The sequence below is a fragment of the Cynocephalus volans genome, chromosome 10, assembly GCF_027409185.1.
Source record: "Cynocephalus volans isolate mCynVol1 chromosome 10, mCynVol1.pri, whole genome shotgun sequence".
In the NCBI taxonomy this organism is placed as follows: Eukaryota; Metazoa; Chordata; class Mammalia; order Dermoptera; family Cynocephalidae; genus Cynocephalus; species Cynocephalus volans.
Genome location: NC_084469.1, coordinates 46,711,194 through 46,735,672, shown reverse-complemented (window position 1 = coordinate 46,735,672; position 24,479 = coordinate 46,711,194). Strand labels below are relative to the sequence as shown.

Here is a 24,479-nt window from a genome sequence, read left to right as displayed (position 1 = left end):
CACTGAAAACCAAGGTTAAAAGGTGTAGAACAAGGGAACGTGTTGAATCCGAGTATCCCTTTAATATCACCAAACACATACAAATATTTCACTTGACTTTACAGAAGATTTCATTTATACTTCTTTTCTTTTCTCTTTCTGCGTTTGCTCGCATTTCTGCCTCTCAATTCTCTTTCCTTCCCAGTAGGGCCTTCCCTGCTTTGATTAATCCTATTTTGGTTTAGTTTCTCAGCAGGGATGACTCACATTCCCAGTGCTTGGAAGAAATGCATCATGCCCCTTCCTCAAGGATTTGTTTCTAAGCAAGTTCCCAAACACAAACCTGAAGTCTGCCTCGGAAGGTGGGAAGGGTCCCTCTGTTGCCAGATCATTTGATGAGCACGTCTCTGGCTTCACTTCTGTCCAGCATCCCACTGCAATTGTGAAGGTGGAGGCTGGCATCGGCATGGTTACATAGTAATACCAGCTTAAGAGCCCTATAAAGAGAACAACAACAAAAAACATAATGAGGCCACTGTATGGTTCTGGACCTTACTCCGCATTTCTTCTCTTGAGGCTCTTGAAGAGCTTGTGTGATAGGCTGGTAAGAGCCAATTCTCAGAGGTGGGTCACATCAACTGAGGGGGCATTATTCCAGGTCTCAGAGAAAGCAAAGAGGGATGACGGTTTCAAAGCAGTCAAGGAGGTTTGGGTCTCTTCCAGGGATCAGTTTGAAGCCCTTCAAGCGAGGCTGTAAACAAAGGGTGGTGGTGGTGGTGGTCACTCACAGCTGCAAACACAGAAAGACACAGGGTGCACACTCCTGTAGATACAAGAACATGTCTTATTCATCCTTACTGCATAGCACCATATGTGGCATAAAAATAGATGCTCAACTGATATCTGTCGAATGAATGAATAAACAGAGACGATCACTTCTGTGCTGTAACTAAACTATTTTGTCTAAATTCAATTCAAGTCAATCGAAAATGGAGCTTGTAGAAAACACATGAGACTAGAGAAGGGAGATGCCTGAGTTTTAGGCCCAACTCTGAAACTAATTAGCTATGAGAGTTCAGGTCTTACCCCCATCTTTTTTATCAGTTTAGCTGGTCTCCCACTCCCTGTTGAACAGATGAAAAACAGGCACAGAGGCTCAGTGGAGCCAAGGACTCCCAGCTAGTACGTAGCAGGGCTGGGATTACAGCAGGAGCTCGCCATCCCAGGGGAGGATGTGCTCTCCATTTAGTCCCAACCTTAGAGAAGGCTGCTAGCAAAAGATTAATAACTTAGAACCCTTGTACTTACCTCACTTCTAAAATGGGAAAACAATTTTGATGTTTCTGAAATCTAAATGTGCCATACAAGCTGATCTAACATAGTATTTTTTCTAAGCAGTTGCTATAATTTGATGGTGTGTCTTAAGGGGAATTGATGTCACCTTATATTATGGAGCACATTTCTCCACATCTTGTGTACCCATGGGGAGGAACTTCCATTAGAGTAACACTTCCTTCAGGCCCCATACGAACTCCTTTGTAGGAGCTATTATTCTCTTTCTTGCTGTAAGTTTTAGAGAGTTAAACACCCATGGAGTGGCCTGTGGTTGTCCACTTTGGTCAGTGAGTGGCTAAGATGTCAAATTCAGGGTCAAAATATTAACATACCAACATACCCACACTGGCCAGCAGACCTAACATGACGTTTTTCAAAGTCTTTAGCAGTAAAAGTCAATAACAGAGGTTAGATTTTGATCTCCATATGCTTGGCACCTTCATCTCTCTCTCGACAAATTCTGAACTCAGGAAGGTAGAACTTCAGGAAAAAATAATACGGTTTCTGGTGAAATTCAAGTTTGGAAGTCATTAGAGAAGATATTTGAAGGAAGAATATGGGAGGGCAAGCTCAGAACTCCTGGAAACCCATCACAGAGGCAGCCATTCTCTCAAACTTGCTTTTGAGTTTCATCCTGCTTCTGGAATCGAATAGCTACTCTTGAGATCCCTCTCTTTGTAGCTGACTAGAAAGTTGAAGACACACTCCCCTTTAAAAAGATAATCAAAACCAGTGATGCTGGAGCCAGTCAAGTCATGTATGTAGCTTCCACAGGGCTTGAAGAAAAGTATAGCCTTAAAGAGAATCACTGCTCTGATTCCAAGCAGGTAAGAAGCGGGTAGGGACAGTGGCAGAAGTCTTGATGAAAACAGTACATTGATCTGACATGACAGGCTACATCACACCCACCTCCCTCATTTCCTGCCTTTCCATAACTACCTCATTCTCTGCAACCTGATGTCTCCTGTGATTGCTCCGTGCAGAACTTCAGTTTAACTGGACAACACAGTGAGAGCTGGAGCAGGAAGGAGGGAGGGCAGAGGCAGCAGAAGAGGAAAGAAGCTGTGGGTAAGGAACCGAATCTTCTGAATGGGCTTGCTTTAAAAAAAAAAAACAAGGGCCGGCCCGTGGCTCACTCGGGAGAGTGCGGTGTTGAGAACACCAAGGCCCCGGGTTCGGATCCCATATAGGGATGGCCGGTTAGCTCGCTGGCTGAGCGTGGTGCTGACAACACCAAGTCAAGGGTTAAGATCCCCTTACCGGTCATCTTTTTAAAAAAAAAAAAAAAAAAAGAAATGAACAATTGAATTTTCTTAATCCAAGCGTTGCGGTATGTCATTCTTTCTCTGTAGTACATTTTGGAGTACTTATCACGAACCCTTAAAAAAGTTCAGACCCCTAGGGATTCAGTAAATAAATAAGCAGCAATGGTGAGGCTTTCAGGTAAAAATGGAAGCTTGAATGCATGTGGCCACCTTTGTTTCCTCTCAAACCCCATTAAAAGACAGTGAAAGGATTTTTTTAATGCATAAATCAACAATAACAAGGAGAATAAAAGAGGAGACAAAAGCTGTAAAGTATTGGAAGCTAGAACGCAGATAGGAGAGTGGCAAACGACACAGCAGACATGAGTCCTAAGTCAGCAGTGGGGAAAAATGAGACCCCCCTCATTTTATCCCCTAGAAACCCCAAAAGGCTGTAGGGTAAAATGCTGCACTAAGGAGGCCTGGCTGGACGCCTTTCTAAGAATAACTGGAGTTTATTTTCTAGAGAGAGTAAAAGAGAGGGCCTCTGGACTAGGAGGGTGCAGGGTGGGGAAGGAAGGGCATGGCTGATGGCACATGAGTGGGACTGGACGAACATATGCAGAGAAGACACTGAGACCACCAGCCAGCTCCCCTATTTGGTTCCCAGAATGATGGCAGCCAGGTTTTCACCCTCCAGGCAGGAGACTGAAGAAAAGAGGCCTAGGGACACTGACACGGGAGGACTGCCATGACCAGCCTACAGTGAAGCACACGGCTGGCAAGCCCTAGGTGTGTGCTCAGAGCTTCCAATCAGCATTCCAGCCCCTACTCCTAGGGGTCTAAGCAAGGACTTTCAGGCATCTTTAGAAAGCTTCTAATGCAAAACTGAGAGACCAAAATCAATAGAAACAAGCAACTGGTTGGACAGTGACCACACAAGGAGCAGAAAACTTCAAAAAATATCAAACATACAAATACTGAGAATTAAGAGAATTTATTGCAGCCATGAAATAAGTACTGTATAGTATTAGGAAAAGGGCACTCATAAGTAAAGAAAATTAAAAATGTGGTAGAAGAAAAGAAAAGCTTAATAAAAGGGATGGGATGAAATATAAAGCTGAAGAAATCTCCCAGGAAGTAGAGCAAAAAAGACAAGAAGATGCGGAAAATAGAAGTACACTTCAGGAGGCCCAATATCCAAGTAACAGAAACTCCAGAAAGAGAGAAAATGAAAGGTAGAAAATCATCAGTTAAAAAATTCAAGAAAACTACCCCAAACTAAAGGGGGCATGAGTTTCCACAGTGAAAGGACATAAAATACCCAAGACACTGGATACAAATCGACGCACATCAAGACACATCATTATGAAATTTAGAAGCCTGGGAAAAAAAGACAAGATCCTACAAGCTTCCAGAAAGTGGAAGGAAACAAAAAGTCACATACAATAAGAGCATTTTCAGACATGCAGAGTCTCAAAACAATTCACCTCCCACTTACCGTATTCTCTGGAAGTTACTAGAGTATGTAAAGTATGCTTCAAAAAGAGGCAGTAAATCCAGAAAGAGGAAGACAGACGATCCAACACCAGAGAGAAGCACAGGGAAAGAGTAGAATGACAGAGGAGGGCGGCCCCAGCAGCCAGGTGTGCGCCTTGTAGGGAGGGCAACCTGGGCACCTCTGCCCGCCTGGGAGACAGCTGCTCCAGGAAGACGAAATTGAGAGAAAGCCTGATGTATCTGAGCATCTTGAAAGGAGATGTAAACAGCTTTCAAAGAGTTTGGGGGTAAATACATAGAAAACCAAGCAGATGGGAAGAAACAAACAAAAAATAAGACAATCATTAACTCCAAGAAAAACCAACATATTGTACAGAAATAACAACATAATCATGGCTTGACTACTAGGCTTGGCTCTTAATGACAAATATAGATATAACAATATAAATGAACAATATTAATTTAACCAATGCTATGATATTAATTACACTGGAAACACAGGATCTGGGGAGGGGAGCATGTGTATGAGGGGGTGGGGGAAGGAGCGAGGACAGCTAAATCCTGTAGTGGGAAGACCCACCCTGAACAATCCGGCATCTTACTGAACGACATGGAGGTAAATATAAGAGAATCAGCCAAAAGAGGTGAAAGTGGTTATTCCTGAAACAGGAGAAATGGGGAGGTCGGGGGAGATACAGAGGACTGCTGTTTGGGGAGGGAGTATAATAAACCCAACAGGATTAACTCTTTAAATATTGCATTTTTAATATACAACAAGTAAATTAATCAGCCAATTAATTACAAGGTAATATTAACAGAAAAGGAGGACGCTTTTGTTTCTGAGATACTATTAAAATGATAAACTATAACTCAGAAGGAAGAGGCAATTTAGAGATAAGGAGTAGGCACTACCCTATTAAGAAATCCCTTTAAGAATGAAACACTATGCATAATAGGCTTTCTCCCTATGTTCTGTGCTGAATTTTTTAGCTGATTTTTTGCTGCCTGTCTGGTTCTTGTACCATTCATCGAGTACATGGGCAAGATGAGACTTGTGGAAACAGCAAGAACTGAAACTACTTCCAAGAGAAAAACACTGCTGATGGAATAAGAGGTATCTGTTAGAGCCCTGCACAAGGTCGGCAAGAATCCACACAGAGTGCGCAATCACTTATGTCCCAGCACCTGCACCAGAAGGTGACATGGGAAGGGCACGAGACGCCACAGAAGGATGTGGCAGGGGAAAGGAATGCAGATCAGCAATAAAAAAGTCAGACACCTTCAATGACCTGGAGTTTGAGAGAAACAGCAAAAGTGGTAACAGAATCTGAGCCGAGTCCAGCAAAAACATTTTAGAACTGTCATTGCTCCCTCGTAGTCTTCCCTGAAGTTAAATAATGGAGAGAAAATGACTTAGAAATGTATTGAAAGTATCACCCAAACCCATATTTTAAATGTTCAAGATGATTTCCTCCTACACAGCCCACAATATTTTTTATTTTCTTAGATTCCTTAAGTTCCTCTACTTAGTGGAGCTCATTTGGAATAAACTATTTTTACTCAAGTTTTTAGAACAAAAATGTTGACTGAGCTACCAAGTGACAGTCAAATAGGGGCAGATCAATTGGCTGAGCCAGTTAGGAACCAGCTAGGAACCTAATTCCCAAAGACCCTTGTCAAATTCTTCTTAGAAGCTTCTCCCAAGTGTCAGGCCCTAGACTTCCTGTTCTGATCCGAGGTGAATGCTAGAAGCAGCAATGAGATCACAGAATGCTACCAGTGCTCTGGGGAAGGCTTTTACTAGTTCATTACTGTGAGGACATTTCCAGTATCCTCATTTGGGAGAAAAGTTTCTTTTGAGTTCTCTGCTCATGGATTACTCCACTGGACCCAATCTTGCATGAAAACTGCCCACTGCCACAGGGAGCACCTGGCCTCATCTTCAAATCAGCCCAGAAGAAATACAAACAACAAGGTGGAAATACTGCCCCAGAAAGCAGAACATGAATTCCAAAAATAAAGAGAAATAATTTCTGGATTGTCTATTGTTTGGGACAAGCCTACCTTGCAAAGAGAATTGATGAGAGTTTATTTCGTTTTAGTACATGTGTGAGTGGAGTTCCAGCTCTGGAATCTGACAGCCTGGGTTCAGTCTCTGCTCCACGCTCACCAGTTTGGGCACATTTCTTAATCTCTCTATACACCCATTTCCTCATGTAAAATAAGGGAATAATTATGGTATCTACCTCATAGGATTATATGAGGATTAAATTAGATTACATATACAGAAATCACAAGGCATAGTAATTGGCACACACTAAGTGTTCAAGAAACATGAACTGCTGCTGCTGTTGTCATGGCCACTGTTGTCGTCACAGTCATCATCTGCAAGCTCTCATCTTTGCAGCTGCCTCCCTGTCGCTCAGGCTGACTTTCTGGAGGCAGAGGCGAAGAGTGTTGAACGTATGGCTGCCACATGTGCACCAAAACCCGTGGCCTGACGAGGCCCACATCTGGGGTTTAAGGTTGGATGGCATTAAAATGCAGTACACACAAAGTGATCCATTTAAAGGAGAATGACAGCCCAAAGGGGGCATCCTGTATGACTTCATATAGAATGGGCCATTTGGAGACTATTTAAATGGTGTTTACTTTAAATGAGCCATCCTCGATGAAATAGAGAGTGAATGCCTTCATTTTCCCTTTGATTCAATCCACTTGCACTAGACTCCCTCGCTACACCAGCTGCAAAACAAAGAGAACACGCCGTACTTGAATTAACCCAGAAATTTTTCCTCTGCAGAGGCAAGGGGCCCATCACACCACTGCATGATTTCACAGCCAGGCTGGGATTCATTAGCAAGACTAAGAGGGAGTGGTAGGAAGGGGTCCACAGGAAACGGCGCTCCCTAACTGTGCAGGCTTGAGCAGCCGCCCAGCCACCCTCCCTTCTGGACAGATTCTGCAAAGCTGGATTTCTGACCTCAGAAAGAGATTAGAGTTCCTTAACACCCCTACACAACTTTCTCAAATTGGAATGTATTTAGGGGGAAAAAAACTCTCATATTTCAATTGTCTCACCAGTAAGACAGATGTATCATATGAGATACTGTTTTTATAATAACAATAGCAGCTGCTACAAGAGCCACATAGCCATTTTCATCTCCAAAACAGGGCTAAAATTTTTCTTAAAGCTGAATGTGCTTTTTGCAGGTATAATAGGATTTGAAATTGGTCAATTTTGAAATCACAAGAGGCAGTTTAAATTTTAGTCTTGGAAATAAGTATCATAACTAGAGAGTGTTAAAACAATTACCTTAATTATTTTTTTCACTGACTTTTCTAAAAACTGTCCTATGAATAGTTTTGAAGATTCTATCTTCCAAAGGAGGAAGAGTAATTATCAGTGAAGAGAGAAAAAGGAAGAACGCAATGGAGTAGTCAGTTCATGGGGGGAGAGAGAACTTTTTATCTTAAACCCGTGAAAAACTTTGCTAATCATTTCTATAAAAGGAAAAAAAAAATAAGAGAAGAAAAATCAAGACATTGTAGTCATTTTTATATGTTAGTCATGCCTACTAATGGTAAATTAAATATAAAATTTACAGAGTCAACGTCCTATTCTTAGGAGAGTCTTGGATAAACCCAGGCCACAGAATTCAAAGGCACAGCCGCAACCACATGCACATAGCCACTCTGCTTCTGCAGAGGCAAAGCACATTCATCTTTGCAAAGTTAAGCATCTCACAGAACTTCTTGTGTTTAAAGAGTTACTATTTTCACCAAAAACTAAAACAGGCACTTAAATTCTTCCAATCAAAAGCACACATTTTATTTTTCAACCTCTCCACTATAGGTTAGACAAATAACACGAAGGAGTTGGAAAGGTAAAATTGATACATGCTTTTATTTAACATATCATATTTCTTTCCTCAATTCTTCTGTAATCCCTGCTTCTTTTCTAACTCAAGATTGTTTCTTTCTCCAGCCACAATTCCTTATTTCAGAGCTTTCTGCCCAGACTCTTCCATATGCTAACATTATTTTGGAACAACTTTGTATCACAAATTAAAGACGCTTGACGATGTGTGTAATAATGTGTATATGTAGCAATACGTGTATTTATAAAGTGTATACAGACACACTACATGTAATGTACATATCACATATTTTAAAAATTATATAGTATACATACATAAGCACAAGAAAAACACTATATACATAAAAAGGAGGGAAAGCTCCTGCTGAGACTGCTCTTCTGCTCTTGGCCCTTCTTCTCTAGCGCTTGGGTCTTTCAGCAAACTCTGGCTTGCTTTCTGTTACTACCTTTTAGATACCAAGTCCACACATTCTGGTTTTGTGAGCTAGTGCCACCCTCCTGAACACCCATGGCGTGACTGTCTTTCATTAGCTCCTCTCTGCTCTTGCTCAAGGGTTGTAACTGGCACCAGAACAAAGGAGACAGTAAGACGCCCTGAGCTGGTAGGTACCAGCTTTGCCTAACCAGGGCGATGTGCCCGGTCAGGCCACTGCTTTACAAGTATGATAACACCCAGCAGGGCTTCAGGTTTCCTTACCTGCAAAATGGTAACACCTCAGGCATAGGAGACCCCAGAAAAAAATGACCTTCAAGATCATTCTTGCGAACTAGGTAAAAGAGCGCCACCTACTGAATCAAGAACACAAGCACCCCTGTATGGCTTTGATGTTTTCCTTGTTGGCTAATGTAATACCTAAAGGAATACACTGCACCAGACTTGTTATTCCAAGTGTCACCAGCCACTGTGACCTATGACGCAGATGGCCTAATTCCTCTTAAACTTCATTACAAAATGGATCATGAACTGAACATCGAATCACACCACTCCAGATGGTCACAGATGAACTGTAGTACTTTACTCACATGGGACTATTCATGAATATCATGTCCAGGGCAAAAATCCACAGCAGCAAGTACATACACATCTGCTGGAATCATCGTCCAAAAAGAATCATAATGACTTCCACACATGCCGTGTATGATAAGTGAAACATTGCGGGGGACAAGCAAAAACTAGCCAACAGGTCACAAAACTAAAGAACTAACTGACAAAGATTTAGAAACTACAGGCACTGTATGAGGCCTCCTGAGAGATACAACACAGGAGAACACACAGTCCTGGCTCGCCAGCAGCTCTCTAATGGGAAAAGATGGATGCATTTACTCTGTACTCCTGCCCCTTGAAACACACGTATGTATGTGTACTTGCCCAGAATAAAGTTTCCCCAGTTTTAGAAACAAGGAGCTTTCTCTACTTTGCATCCCGTCTTTGTGGGGAAAACACTTAATCATAACCATTCCTAAATGCCTTTTAATTTACCACTTCCTTGTACGTAATTTCTGGTTGCACACTGTGGGAGCAGTCTCAACAGTATTGCTCATTTTGAGCGATCAGGAGGGAAGAAAAGTTGGCTTTCAGCTGCACACAGGAGGGTCTGGACCCTGAAATCTTGGCTTTTTCCTGGAATTTCCCACACAGAAAGAGAGCGTCAGAGAGCTAGTCTATTGGGCAGGCCTGAGAGTAGTTATTTTGCCTAGAATGAAGTAATGTCTACAGTCTCACTTTCGCACAGAAATCAGATCCTATGCAAGAGCACATGTAGTTTTTAACACCTTTCACTTGTTCATACGCTTTTTCTCCTTCATTTGGAAGAAGCTTAAATTAGGCAGTCTTGTTCATTTACTTGAGGATTCCCACAAAAAATAGAACTGAGTAGTTTATCTTTCTAGGAAGTAGGAATATGCTGTTAGACACTGTAAAAATACAACAAAACTAGACAAAAAAGTTACTAGAGGAAAGTAATATGTAATAAACTGATTATTTTTCTTTTAAACTTTACTGAGGCTGGAGAAAAGGCATAAACTCCAATCAACAGCATAACTAAAAGAAATGACTCCAGAAATCACTTCGGTTACTATCAGTAGTGGTTTTAAATGCTTCTTTGATGAACATATTACTCCTGTTTGATTACACAGACCACATTTATTCACTATGTAAACACTGAGCACTTATTACATACACTGTGTTGGACATTGGGTCTCTGTGCTCAGTGGTCCAGCTACACTTTGGCAGGGAATGAAGGCCGACAATCACACACAGGATAACAGCTCTGTCTGCCCACACAGCATCATGCTAAGGGAGGTGAATGGTAACAGAGTCAATCCGAACTACGGGCTTGACTTAGGCTTCTTGAATGGAGAACAATGACTACTCAGCTAGTGAAATTCTTACTGTGGTCATCACCCTATAGCCCAAACCATTAGCCTTCTTTGTCAAAATAGGAGGAATGATTTTCCTCATGCAGCAAGGACTCCGAAGTCCGTCTTCTGATTTCCATCCCCTGCCCAGGGGCTGCTGTCATTTCTGCTGCTGTTATCTGTTCCCAGGTGCTGTGTTTCTTTCGGGAAATCACTGGTGCCCGGCAAATGTGTTAATCAGGCAGATGTGTCACTGTGATGGAAACTGTGACGTGCTGGGTTGGGTTTTACTGCTCATGTTTTTAAAGGGCATTGTGCACAATGGAGTGGAGGTCCTAGGAGACCAATCTACCAATGTAGAAAACATGACTTGGAAAGGAAATAGTATCATCTTGTATCCATATACCCTTTCTCTCTAAGGAATACAGATACATTTGCAGACATTATTTCATACTCAGAACAGCCATTTTTGTTCTGGGAAAGAGTTTTCTTCGTACCCTTTCCAGGTTGTCTTCTGATAAAGCCCAGCTGTGGGCTGCAGGAGGAATTGCAGTATGAGGCACGGAGTTCTTTCGCCTTGTCTAGCTCAATCCTCCCTCAGTCTGAATCGGTAAAGTCACATAAGGTGAAAGTGGTATGAACATAACCAAATCCCAGTTAGCATCCACAGATATATTCCTGGAGGTACGAAAGTTTTCAATGAAAATTTTAAAGTCAATTATTGTTTTAATTTTTTCATGATAATCTTCAAACAGATAGACAACAACAACAGACAGACAGTTGTGGTTGGAGTCAGAAAACTTTTTTCTGTTAAGGGCCAGGTAACAAATACTTTAGGCATTGTGGGCCTTTGTTGCAAATACTCAGCTCTGCTGCTATAGCATGAAAGTAGCCACAATGGCCATGATCCAATAAAAGTTTATTTACAAAAACAGGCAGTGGGCTGGATTTGGCCAGTGGGCTGTAGTCTGCCATCCCCTGAAATCGTCCACATGTAACCGAGTACTGCTAAATGATTTCAGAGTTCACATCTGCATTCATGGGTACGGTTGCATAGGGACAGGTAGGACTGCTATAATTATTGAAAGATAGTGAGAAAAGACAAACGAGATCGGGCGCGTTCAGGGTGGTATGGCCGTAGACAAAAGATAGTGAGAAAAGAACATCAGGCTGATGCTTTTGGCTGAGTAAAGGCGAAATGACATCACAGCATGCTGTGTAAGCCAAAGTCTTGGGGTAGATAGAAGACAAGTTGAGGAGAGCTGGTTACACGGCTCATGGTAGAAAAGATGTTTGTGCTCAAAAGAAACTGCATGGAGCCATCAGCACTACATTCACACTGCGAGTGGCAATATCATTTCAGTACAATATTCATCTTCACATTAAATTTGTTATTTTGAATTTTATTGATTCAGTAGTTTTGTCTATGTTTAATTTATGATTTCATTTTGGCTTTATAGATGGGTAAGTATTATAAGCATACAGAATTTATATCCAGTCTTAGGCTTATAGTTTTAAAAATATAATTCTAACATAAATAACTTAAGTTAATATGATGTGGGGGGGAGGGAGTGGAGAGGAACAGGTAAAGGGGCATGAAAATCAACTACAATGTATATTGAGAAGTAAAATAAATTTTTTTTTTTAAAGTGGGCAAAAAAAAATAATTTAGGTCAATCCTGGTGAATCATGAGATATTTTTCTCTCTCTTAAAAAAAATAATAATAATAATGATCAAGTTTGAGAAACACTGCCAAACACAATGATTTCCTGCAGGGCCAAGCCATGAATAGGAACATATGTGGGCTGGGTGAGGCAGGGGCCGGGAGAGCCACGCAGCATCTTGGGAGATGTAGTTATCACAAGGACACTGCTCCAGGCAGAAAGTGGGCTGGAGGAGTCCAAGTGTCAGCACCTGTTTGAGACTGCAGCGTTTCATGTACTCAATTGATTCAGCATGTCAGCGAACCAAATAGAGAGGGCAGAGAAAGATCCTATGTGAGTCTAGTAAAAGACTAGACAATTGCCAACAAGACAAGACAGCAGAGTCTGGATAAAGGAGCTGCATGGACCAGAACAAAAATGTCACTATGAAAAGTCAGTGGTATAGAGTGTAAATAAAAAATGAAAAGGCAAGTCACACAGACTGGGAGAATATATTTGTAATACATATATCTTACAAAAGGCTTGTATCTAGAGTATAATATAAAGTATGCTTCTAACCTGAAAATAAAACCAAAAAACCCACGTTTTTAAGAAATGGGCAAATGATTTGTTGGTTTTGTTTTTGTTTTTTTTAAGTCAATTTTATTGAGGTATAATTTATATACAAGAAAATTTACCAATTTTAAGTATATGTGTGATTCAATGACTTTTGGCAGATATAGACAATCATGTAACCACCACAATTGTTATATAGAACATTACTCCAAAAAAATGCTCCTGTACGACCTTTGCTGTCTATCCACTCCCCCTAACCCCTGGATCCTAACAACTACTGGTTTATTTTCTGTCACTATAGTTTTGCCTTTTTTAGAATTTCATGTAAATGGAATCATTCATTATCTAGTCTTCTACATCTAGCATCTTTTATCTAGCATAATGCTTTTGAGATTCATCCATGATGTGGGCAAATGGTTTGAAGAGATACTTTTAAGGGAAGATACAAGAATGTGCTGTGAGTACATGCAAAGGTGCTCAACATTATTAGTCATCAGGGAAATGCAAATTAAAGCCACAATGAGATAATATTTCACACCCAGTGTAAGGGCAAAAATGAGAAAAACTGACAATACCAAATGTCTGCAAGGATGAGCAGCAACCAGAACTCTCATACATTGCTGGTGGGAATATAAAATGATACGACCACTTTGGAAATAATTTGGCAGATACTCACAAACCTAAACATAAACTTATCATGTGATCTAGCAATTCCATACTTAGGTATTTACCCAAGAGAAATGAAAACCTATGTCCACAAAAAGATTTATCCTTGAATGTTCATAGCATATTTTTTGTAACGGCCAAAACCAATCCAAATGCCCACCAACATGTGCATGCATAAACAAACTGTGATTTATTCATTCAGTGGACCACTATTCATCAATTTTTAAAAAAAGAATAAGCTACTGACACCCACAACGATATGTATGAATCTCACAAACATTATGCTGAGTAAAAGAAGCCAGACACAAAAGTGTACGCACTGAATAACTCCATGTTTCCAAATTTTTAGAAGAGGTAAAAACTAACCTACAGTGATGGAAATCAGATCAGGGGTTGACTGGAGTGAGGAATGAGCACAAGACCACAAGGGAATTTCTGGGGTAACGGAGATGTTCTATTTCATCATAGTGGTGGTGATTAATTACACAGGAATATATATTTGTCAGATCTCATTGAACAACACATTTAAAATGTATGCATTATGTGTGTGATGATTAATTTTAGGTGTCAGCCTGACTGGATTAAGGCACTGGTAAAGCATTACTTCTGGGTGTATTTATGAAGGTACTGTGAGTCAGTGGACTGAGTGGGGAAGATCTGCCCTCAATGTGAGTGGGCACCAGCTAATCAGCTAGCGGTCTGGATAGAACAACAAAGGAGAGAAAACTCTCTCTCTCCTGGAGCTGGGTTACTCTCCTACTCCTGGCATTGGACATCAGAACTCCGCGCTCTCTGGCCTTGGGACTCCAGAACTCACACCAGTGTCCCACCCCTTGTTCTCAGGCCTTTCTTTGCCCCTGGACTGAGAATTACACTATTGGCTATGCTGGTTCTGAGGTTTCTGGACTTGGACTGAGTCACATTTTCAGCATCCCAGGTCTTCTCCAGCTTGCAGATGGCCTGTCTTGGGACTTCTCAGCCTCTATAATCACATGAGCCAATTCCCTTAACAGATGCCCTCTCATATAACTGTCTGTCTATATATATCCTATTAGTTCTGTCTCTCTGCAGAACACTGACTAATACAACGTGTAAGTTATACTTTAATAAAGTTGATTAAAAACAAAGACATGCACATCTAGATCTGTTCTAAAGTTTTTAATTACATAAATTTTAAAAAAAATACTATGAGCATCTAGGCAGGAAATTTAGACTACTTTCAAAGAATAAAAAAATTTGATATCAGATTTCTCCTCAGAAATGCTAAATAAGAGAGGACAGAGAAAACATTTATAGTCATTAAAGAGAGAAAATAAGTGACTTGAGAATTTTATACCTAGCTAGGGATTGTTGATAAGTAAATATAACAAAAAGTCAGTCTAAATATGGGGGAGCTCAGAAAATATACCATACATCCACTTTAAAAAATTAAAGCCATTTCCCAACTGAGAGATGATTTAAACTCAAGAGCTCAAGAATGGAGAGTCTAAATACCTACTACAATATGATTTGAAACTGACTGAAAACGTAAAATAATAATAGCAATTCCTAGAAGAGAAGACATAATACACAAACAAAATATAGAAATGAGTCTCAAATACCAACTTTTATTAGTTAAAACTGGGGAATGTGTGTGAGGAAAGACAATGGAGATAAATACAATTAAATTTCTTATTGATATGGAGTGAAGTCCAGAGCTATTGGTTCACTAAATGGTGAAACATCTATTTATGGTATACTGTCGTCAGAAAAATAATGAGGAAGCTTTTTATATTCTGATACAAAGTATCTATAAAGTAAATTTATTGTAAGGGGGGAAGCACAATACAAAAGTGTATATAGCATGCTATGATTTAGTATAACAAAAAAGAAAAAATATGTTATTCAGAGGAAATTGGTGCATTGATTGCCTCAGGGGAGGGTTGCTGGGTGGCTGGGAAATAGGGGTAAGAAGGAGACCTTATTGCAAATGTCTCATCCTTTGTTCATTTGTAAATGAACCATGTAAATGTTAACTATTTTTTTTTTTTTTTTTTGTCGTTTTTTTTCGTGACCGGCACTCAGCCAGTGAGTGCACTGGTCAGTCCTATATAGGATCCGAACCCGCGGCGGGAGCGTCGCCGCGCTCCCAGCGCAGCACTCTACCAAGTGCGCCACGGGCTCGGCCCTAAATGTTAACTATTTTTAAAAATTAAAATTTTAAATTATTATTTGCCTGTTTTGTTTCAACTTTAAGAATCAAGTAAATACTCACTGAAGACTTTAGTACATATGTAAATCCAGCTTATAAAAAAGAAGAAATAACAAATCAGAAAGCACTCAATAAATGATTTTGGAGCAACTGGTTTTGTATTTGGAAAAAAAGATGTTTAGTTCTCATTTCACAGCACTGATGAGAATAAACTACAGACAGATTAAAGACTTAAATTCCAAAATTAAACTATAAAAATATTAGAACAAAACAGGTGAATCCCAGAACAAAGAAAGACTTTCCAAGAGAAACCTGGTAAATTCAATATCATAAAAGTTTAAATCTCCTATAGATCAGAAACATTATATAAAATTAAAAGGCATACTAAAAACTGGGAAAAATACTTTTCACAAATATGATGAGATTAATATCCTTATTTTTTTAAAGAGCCAATCAAGTTTAAAAATATGACAAACATTCAAAAACCTCACTAAGTCCTCAGTCTAAAAGTGAGCAAAGAAAATGAATACATAAAGATGAAAATAGTTAAGAAACATATAAAGACATGAGACACTCATTGATAACCAAAGTAACTGAGAGAGAACCCCTCAATTAAAGAGCCCTCTCGCCTATCAGATGAGCAAAGTTCCAGGAAACAGGAACGCTTATGACTACTCATAGGGTGTAAATTAGCACAACTTTCTAGAAAATGATATTGGATATGTACCAACAGCCTTAAACATGTTCAGACTTTTGATTCAATAATTCTAATTTTATGCAAAATGTCTCCTCAGGAATTTAATACAACTTTATTTATAAAAGGAAAAAAAACCTGGAAGCAATCAAAATGTTTAATAATATGGAAATGTTAGATAAATTCTGATATATTCATACAATAAAATATTGTGCCAACATTAAAATCACCTTTTAAAAAAACTTAATAACCTGAAAAACATTCAAGATGCACTGTAAGTGAAAAAAGCAGAATAAACACTACTTCATGCTATGGCAACAATTTTGGAATGAAAATACGTACTAAACATAAATAACTTAACTTTATATTTTAAAGTTCCTATAACTATGGGGAAGGAGACACCATGTTTTAAACAAAGAAATATAACGACAAAAATTTGACCTGGTATCAACATACTCAGGATTTCAACTAAAAGAGCTATCACAATAAACAAGTAATTCACAGATAAAACCTGGCTGAGGCCTTAGCACCTGCCTTCAATCTTTCTGATACATCTTGGTTCAGAACTTGGTCCTGCACCAGGACACCTCCAATGGGCGATACCAGGAGCGCTATCCCTCACACGAGGAACAACCGTGTACAGATACCATGAGTGCACCACAGATAACACGGCTGTCATGCTGTTTCCATGACACACTTCCTGCCCAGAGAAGCTTCAACCAAGACCACCCACTGATGGCCACAAACCACCAGGTAAAAACAACTACTCGTAACCTATGAATTGATAACTCTGGTGTGAAGAGCCCCAAATCCCATGCCTAGGCTCCTAAGTGCTGCTCCCCTTCCCCTGCTTGTTTTCTCTGGCAGGATGTTTTATAGTATGTTCATTTCCAACCCAACTAATAAAGGAGCTCTTTAAAGTTTAGAAAAACACTGCTTATTGGGTTCCTGGGTCCAGCACGTATGCAGTACATAAATAAGCAAAGAACACATGTACGGTACCTTCCCGAAGCTGTGCTGGCTTGGCAGAATTTTCCCCACTCATTAAAACAACAAAAGATGCAGCTGCTCGAACTGTAGCCTGCCATGTTGACATGGCAACGGGTGGCTCCTGGCATGGAAAAAGGGCCCTGTTGTTTATGGGAGATCCCATAGTATAAACACATGGCCTGCAGAAGAAAGACAAAGAAACAAAGAGAGAGAATCTTTACGATGAGTTGTCACTTTTCTCACCACCATGGTAGTGAAGGTTAAGTTGAGCTTTCAGAGAGAGAACATTTGAGGCTTTGTAGTTGACTGGTTTCAAAGCATTTTGAACTGAAACTGCCAAGGGCTGGCTATGTGAATAGCTGAGGGGTTATTTCTCCCAAACGAATTACTTAAATATGTAAAAAGGGTTGGTTTTTTTTTTTTAAGGAGAAAAATATTTTTGGGATAAAGTTTTAAATACTAGTCTGCCAAGTTATAATTTATATTACTCTTGCCCCTTAGGCCCTTATGCCTTCAAAAGAAAAAAGTTTGAGACATTCTTACAAACCTTTTAGAAAGTATTCTGGGAAAAAAAATATGTTTGGAGATCACTGAGATATTAATGCTTGGAAAAACAAGCTGGTGGTCTCAAATCCAGTGCTGGCGGCCAGACACCCCAATCTTGGAAACCACCATCTCAAATGGAACCCTTGTGGGAATCCTTGTGTGGGGGCCAAGAACAGGGGCTGGCATACAAACAGAACTGTAGGTCACAACAACCAGGCTTGTGATGGGAAGGCAAAGTGTACAGAGTTGTAACCAAAGAAAGTGTACAAAACCAATGGCATGGCATTGGGACTGGTTCTGCCACAATTAAAAAATACAGACCCACCCAAACCAAGAAAGATCCCTTCCATGATTAGTCACGGTTGACGGAGATGGAAAAGATCTACAAGATCAAAGGAATCCATTCTTTGGACACCACAGAGTAGAAGGAAAGAGGTGTATTCCCATTGCCCCAGGTAGTTATAACTCCTGCTCCTGCGACAATGGCACACACTGAGAACCAAGGCTTTCTTTCTCACTGAGACAGAATGGACCCCACGATTTTTCTTAGTTTAAGAGCTCCAGGAAGCCACTTCCAATCTATGCAGACTTGTGGAGTTAAACCTATTTGTGATGCTTACAGGGAAGTGACAGGCCCTTGCCTAGCCCTCTCCTAAGACTTTCTCTGCCTCCTGCATGGGGTGGGGGCTGACCCATATTGTGGTCTGATGTCCTACGGTTCTTAGGCCAAGTCTGAAAATGTATGTGCTCTCAGCCTCTCAGCACCTTGTTTGCCTAGGGTGACTCTGCTGTTACAGTCCTTCCCTTCACTGCACAGGAAACAAATCTTCCTCAAAAGACTGGCTTGCTAGGATGTTGGTCTCCTTCTCCCCATATGGTTGGCTTGGAGGCCATGCTAGCATGCTATTAGGCATTCCACCTCTGCCCTTAGGTATGTGGTCCCCACGGCTTCCTCCAGCCTCCACACTTCTTCCCTGAAGAAACAATCAGATTTGAGATGAGGTCATATCTTGAATACTGCAGAGGAAGAATCAGAACGACTTAGTGAAAAGGATTTAGAAGGAGAAGGAACGTAAGACCTCTCTGAGGTCACCAGCTTCCAAGTTGGCCCCCAATGACCCATTTCCTGGTATTCATACCCCTGTGTAGTCCCCTCCCACATTATACCAGCGTTGGTCTGTGTGACCAACAGGATATGACAGAAATGATGGCATTCACATCACTTCTGAGATTAGATTATTAAAAAATCTGTGGTTTTCATCTCAGAGGTTCTTTTCTCTCCCTCCCATCATTTGCTCTCAGGGGATCCAGCTGCCATGTCATGAGGACAGTAGAGAGTGGCCCACATGGTGAAGAATGGAGACCTCTAGCCAGTAGCCAGTGAGGAACTGAGGCCTGCAACAACCACATGAGGGGTTTGGAAGAGGACCTTCCAGCTCCAGTCCAGGCTTGAGATCCTGCAGCCCCAGCAGGCAGCGTGACAGCAGCCTTGTCAGACACCCTAGGCCTGAACCACTCAGCTAAGCTGCTCCAGGATTCCTGGCCCTCAGAAACTGTGTGGGATCGTAAATGTTTGTTCTTTTAAGCTGCTAAATTGGGGGTAATTTGTTATGCAGCCATACATAACTAACACAGAGTTTTTTGAGGTTTCTGACTCAAGTGACAAGATGGATGGTAAAGCTATCAAACAAGAAAGGAAAATTCAGGAAGGGGGGAAAGGGAGGAAGACAGAGGGTGTCCACCTGTTTGTTTATAAAGGGCTTCACACATCACACAGCAGAGGACACTTTATGGGCACAGAGATTGTGTTTTCCTAATCCCAAACAGTGTAGTGCCCAACAATGAGACTATGTGTCTGAAATTGAACCTACCTCAAAAAATCTGGCAATGATGACTTTATAAAGTCACAAGTATTGATGTTGTAGGCACATTTGAGTCAGCGCACCGCACACAAAGTGGGGGGTGGGGGGCGGATACTTCCATTGAATGGATCAAAAACCAGCACCTTATCACCATCCTTTCCTCCCCAATTCTGTATTATATAGAATTTTGTCCCGATCCCTCTGTCATCTTCTTGAAGGCTCTTTCTGCCATTTTGTGCCTGGGCACCTGAACTCTCCCATCAAGGGGGTTAATTACCTGGCCAGGGAGCTCTCACCTCCAACCTCCCCAGTCTTCATAATTCTCTTTTCCTACCTGCCCCTTTACATGGCTAGGGTATCCTTTCTGCTAAAGTCTAAAATGTGCTCTTACTAGCTTTCCATTTGGTGTCCAGAGCCAGAACTCTGAACACGTAGATCAGTCATCAATCTAAAAGCCACACCCATTAAATATGCCCACGTCTGAAAGGAGACTCAGTTTCTTATTGCAATATTTTCATCAATAGGAAGACAGTCACGTGAGAGAGGGGTCCTAGACAAAACTTCTTCCAAAGGCATCTATTACAGTGACCCTAAGGGAAAAGAGAAAGAGTTACCAGAGAGAATGCTTTGGTTTTAAATACTATTTTATTCAGTGGAATGCAAAAAATTCAAGGAAAAATAAAGAAAACACAAAATTTGAATAAAAATTTCCATTTTTAAAGTTTTTTTCTTAGGTACATTGAAGATCAAAAAGAAATGAAGTCCCACTTCTTTCTAACCTTGTGAGAACACCTGTCCTTGTTCTCATCAAAGTATTTTTAAAGGGCACACCTCCCACATACCACACTAAAGTAAACATCTTTCCAAGAAGTATGCTGTGTCAATTGTTACACATGTGTTCCTTTCACCAGTCATTTTCAAACATCACCTGCTATCCAGAATCTGAATGATGAATGCAAGAAAGACCCTTTAGGTTCAAGAGCTGGCACAACCCTAAAATGGCTAAATGAAGGTAGAAAGATGCAGTTTTCTACTTCCAGATATTTCATTTTAGAACTAGAATAATGGGTAAGAAGAAATTATTGACAATTACTTAAAAGAAATACTCTTTTATAGCTTCAAATGCATTTTTAATTATTCTCCAGAGAACACTGGTACTGGTGAATGTGGAGGACGACTCTTACAAATGGGGGATAGAAAAATGGTGACCTCTTTCAGAACTTGAAGTTTTTTTTTTTAATAAACTTTTTATTTTAGAACAGTTTTAGATTTATTTTTAAAATTATAAAGATAGTGCAGAGTTCCCATATACCCCATACCCAGTTTTCCCTATTATTATCATCTTACATGAGTATGTTATACTTGCCACAACTAGTGAACCAACATTTATACATTACTACGGACTAAAATACAGACTTTCTTCAGATTTCCTTAGCTTTTTCTGAATGACCTTTCTCTGTCTCAGGACATCACATTACATTTAATCATCATGTCCCCTTAGGCTCCTCTTGACTGTGACAGTTTCTTAGACTTTCCTTGTTTATGCTGACTTTGATAGTTTTGAGGGATACTGATCGGATATTATGTCAAATGTCCCTTGCTTGGGATTTATCTGATATTCTTCTCATTACCTGATTGGACTTAAGGGCTCTTGGGAGAAAGACCACCAGGATGCCCTTTTCATCACTTCACACCTAACACGACGTACTGCTGTTGATGCTGACCTTGACCATCTTGCTGAGGTAGTACTGTCAGATTTCTCCAGTGCAAAGTACTGTACTCTTTGGAAGGGAGTCACTGTTGTGCAGTCCACACTTCAGGAGTGCAGAGTTACACTACACCTCCTTGAGGATGGAATATGTACATAATACCATTTGGAACTCTTCTGCACCACAGACTTGCCTATTCTTCCCCACTTGTTTATGTATTCAATCATTTATCTACATCAGTTTGGACTCATGGATATTTATTTTATACTTCGGGTTATCATCTAAAACTACTTTATGTGTTTTGTTGCTCAGCTGTGGCTGATAGGAACTCTTCCAGATTGTTCCTTGTCCCTTGGGCACAGCCCCAACATTGTGGGCTGCTGTTACGACTGTATGAGTGCTCCATTTCTTTCTGATGCTCCAAGATGCCCCAGGCTCGTCTTGCACATTTCATGCCCCAGTCCTAGCCATTTCTCTAAAGAGCCCTAGTTCCTTTTATTGGAGAATAGTGTTAGAAACCACGATCTGGGAGCTAGGGGTGCTCACTGCTTCTAGACCCCCTTGGCTGACAAGCAAAGAAATATATGTATGTATCCTAACTCTTGGAAACAAATGTATTTAAAATTATTTCTATGTGCAACTGTCCGTATCTATATTAAACATGAGTTCAAAGTTATGTCCTCAACTCTAATCCATTACAGCACGGATCATTCTAGCCACTTCCCTTTGCTAATCTGTAACCTCTCCCCCGTTCAACTGTGAGAAACCTGGCTCCCACCATCTACCATCCAGTTACTTAACTGCTCGATTCCAGTATGCATATATAGTGGTACCAGAACTGTTCCCCTGTACCCCTGTAGCAAACAACTTTGTCAACTGCACTACAGTGTTTATGTACAGTTCCTTTTGCCTTTAGTCTTACAGACTCCACTCATTTCCAGAGTTACTTAGGCCAGCACCCTTCTCCCCCACCCCCTTCAGTGAGGTTGTTTCATACATTTATAATAGTTAGATTGTTGGGTCACATCTTGCATTCCACCCTGGATCGTCTGACCCAAATAAATAAATGATTATTTATTTATTTGTTATCAAACAAAATGATTTAGGTTTTATTTTCAACCATGATAGGATGAAGGTAGGAAGGGGAGAAGCCACTGATGGAACTTGAAAGGAACAATTCCAATTTAGAGATTTTCTTAAGTTTCCATCTAATCTCTGCTTAAAAATAGAAATTTATGAAAAGCTAATGTAATTTATTTATTTTTAAAATATACTTGAAAACTTTGCATACAATAAGTGACATGGTAAGATAAAAAGCAAGAAGTCACTCCCTTTCATAACTGAGACATGGGTTTGACTAGGAGCTCCCAGGCACATTTTCCAATTTTCCTACCTATAAAATGGGAATAAAAAGTTTCTCATCCAACTTATGGCAGGTGTATACTGATAGTATTCTGCCATTCAAGGGTAAACATGTGACAACTATGTTAGTTTTAATAAATGTGGACTCTATGCCCTGGAGGAAATAAACTCTACCTAATTATATTTTCCAAAAAACTGTAAAATTTTATATTTTCACACAATTATATTCATAAAGTATTGTGATTCTGACAATTACTATTCATTCACATCATTAAGGAATTAATTATTTCTGTCTAGCAAGCTGGGATCCTCAGTCATTTTAATGTCCTTAAAATATCCAAACAGTTACCAGTACATGCTTCAATTTACTCTTAAGCATATGGGAGAGTTTAGACAGATTTGGTGGTCATTCATGGAAGATTATCTTGACTATACTAAAATTCCCCCCAAAAAAGAAAAAGAGAGAGAGAAAACATCTTTCTAGGGTTCCCTTCCTAGGGAGGATAACATTTCTTATCCTCCTAAGACCGTATAAATGACATTACAATACTAACATATAATCACAAACTTGCAAGGATAGAGTTTAAACTTCTGCTGTGATCATGCACTTCATTGAATTATCAGAAAAAGTAGACATCAAAAGTAAATTCACCAAGTCAACATTTGTAGTAGCAAAATGTGCCCAAGGACCACTTTAGTTTCTTTATAGAAGTCAGCATTTATCCATAACTCATCCCTACTCAACACTTGTGTGCGTAATCTAATCTCTTTTGCTGGAGTGAGCACTTAGGAGAAAGCCATGTCTGAAGCCATTAATATTTCTTTCAAACATTGTCAATAGTTTCTTCTTTCTCATTATTCTTATTCAAAAATGAAACATCTGGGAGCATAAAAACTACAATTTCCTTGTTAAATATTCAGAGACAGTATATTGTGAAACCTTATTGAAAATCTCACCTTTAATGACTTCAAAAAATTTGAAGACACAATAGGAACACCAGTTTCTTTCCTTCACAGCCTCCAAAGAATATCCAACAACTTATTCTATAAATAAATCATTATTCTTTTGTACCAATGTAACTATGCACCAATGCTGCAATTTCCCACAGACTGCATCGGACTATAGCAGAAATAAGACAGGAAGTCAACTCATTCTGAGCAGGGCAGGAGACCAGAGCAAGATTAAAAATAAATAAATAAATGGGATAATTAAAGCCCAAAGTCAAAGTGATGCTTTAAAAAAAAATCTAAAAGTTTTACGGGGTGTGGGATGAGGAAGAGATGTAAGCAATTGCCGAAGACCACTGCTTCAATTAAGGGAATCCAGTGCTATGAAAGAAGGCTCTCAAACTCAGCTAACAGAGGTCAACATCCCTCCATCCAAGCTATGCAATCATTACTGCATTGATTTACACATTAGCACAAAGAAACAGTTAAAATGAGGAATCAATAAAATTTGATTTAAAAATTCTCAAATTTTAAAAATCTGAACAATTGTTGGAGGAAGGGCAACAAGAAAAGGACAAATGGATGCCTGAACGGATCCCCTGGAAAATGATGCCTTATCAATTCTTTCTCCCTGCACTAAAAATCTGAAGTTTTCTTGGTACAAAACACCAAGAATCACAAGGAAGCCAAAAAAAGCCAGTGTGCCATCTCAGCAGGACTGACTGTGACACTTCTCAGAAACGGATCTTTCAAGTGTTCTGGGGGTTCATACTGTATGACAACTTACAAAGTCCAGGGAGGCATAGCTGCCAAGAGACAGGTTCAGTAAGAAAGTCACAAGGCAGAGCTGGCTTTATGCGAAAGCACTTTGCCAGGCTTTACATTGACCCAACTTTGCAATAGTTTGCTCTCTCAGGGGGATTTTGTAGGAACTTTGAGAAAGTATTCACTCAGAGACCTATCACTCCCATCTACAGCACTGGAAGTCGCTAGCA

The 24,479-nt window shown here is 40.1% G+C and overlaps 1 protein-coding gene across 3 annotated transcripts in view; it reads right to left on the bottom strand.

Annotated features, from left to right (window-relative positions):
* The window catches only part of AOPEP (aminopeptidase O (putative)), a 293,840-nt gene that overhangs the window by 240,737 nt on the left and 28,624 nt on the right, over positions 1-24,479 (bottom strand). For all 3 annotated transcript variants that reach the window (XR_010024608.1, XM_063110678.1, XM_063110679.1), the window contains 2 exons: positions 17,070-17,236; positions 323-476 (listed from right to left, as the gene is read on the bottom strand). Coding sequence is in view for 2 of the 3 variants with exons in the window: in XM_063110678.1 (XP_062966748.1) it covers positions 323-476; positions 17,070-17,236 (321 nt within the window). In the remaining variant the exon portion in view is untranslated. The remainder of the gene's footprint in view (positions 1-322; positions 477-17,069; positions 17,237-24,479) is intronic.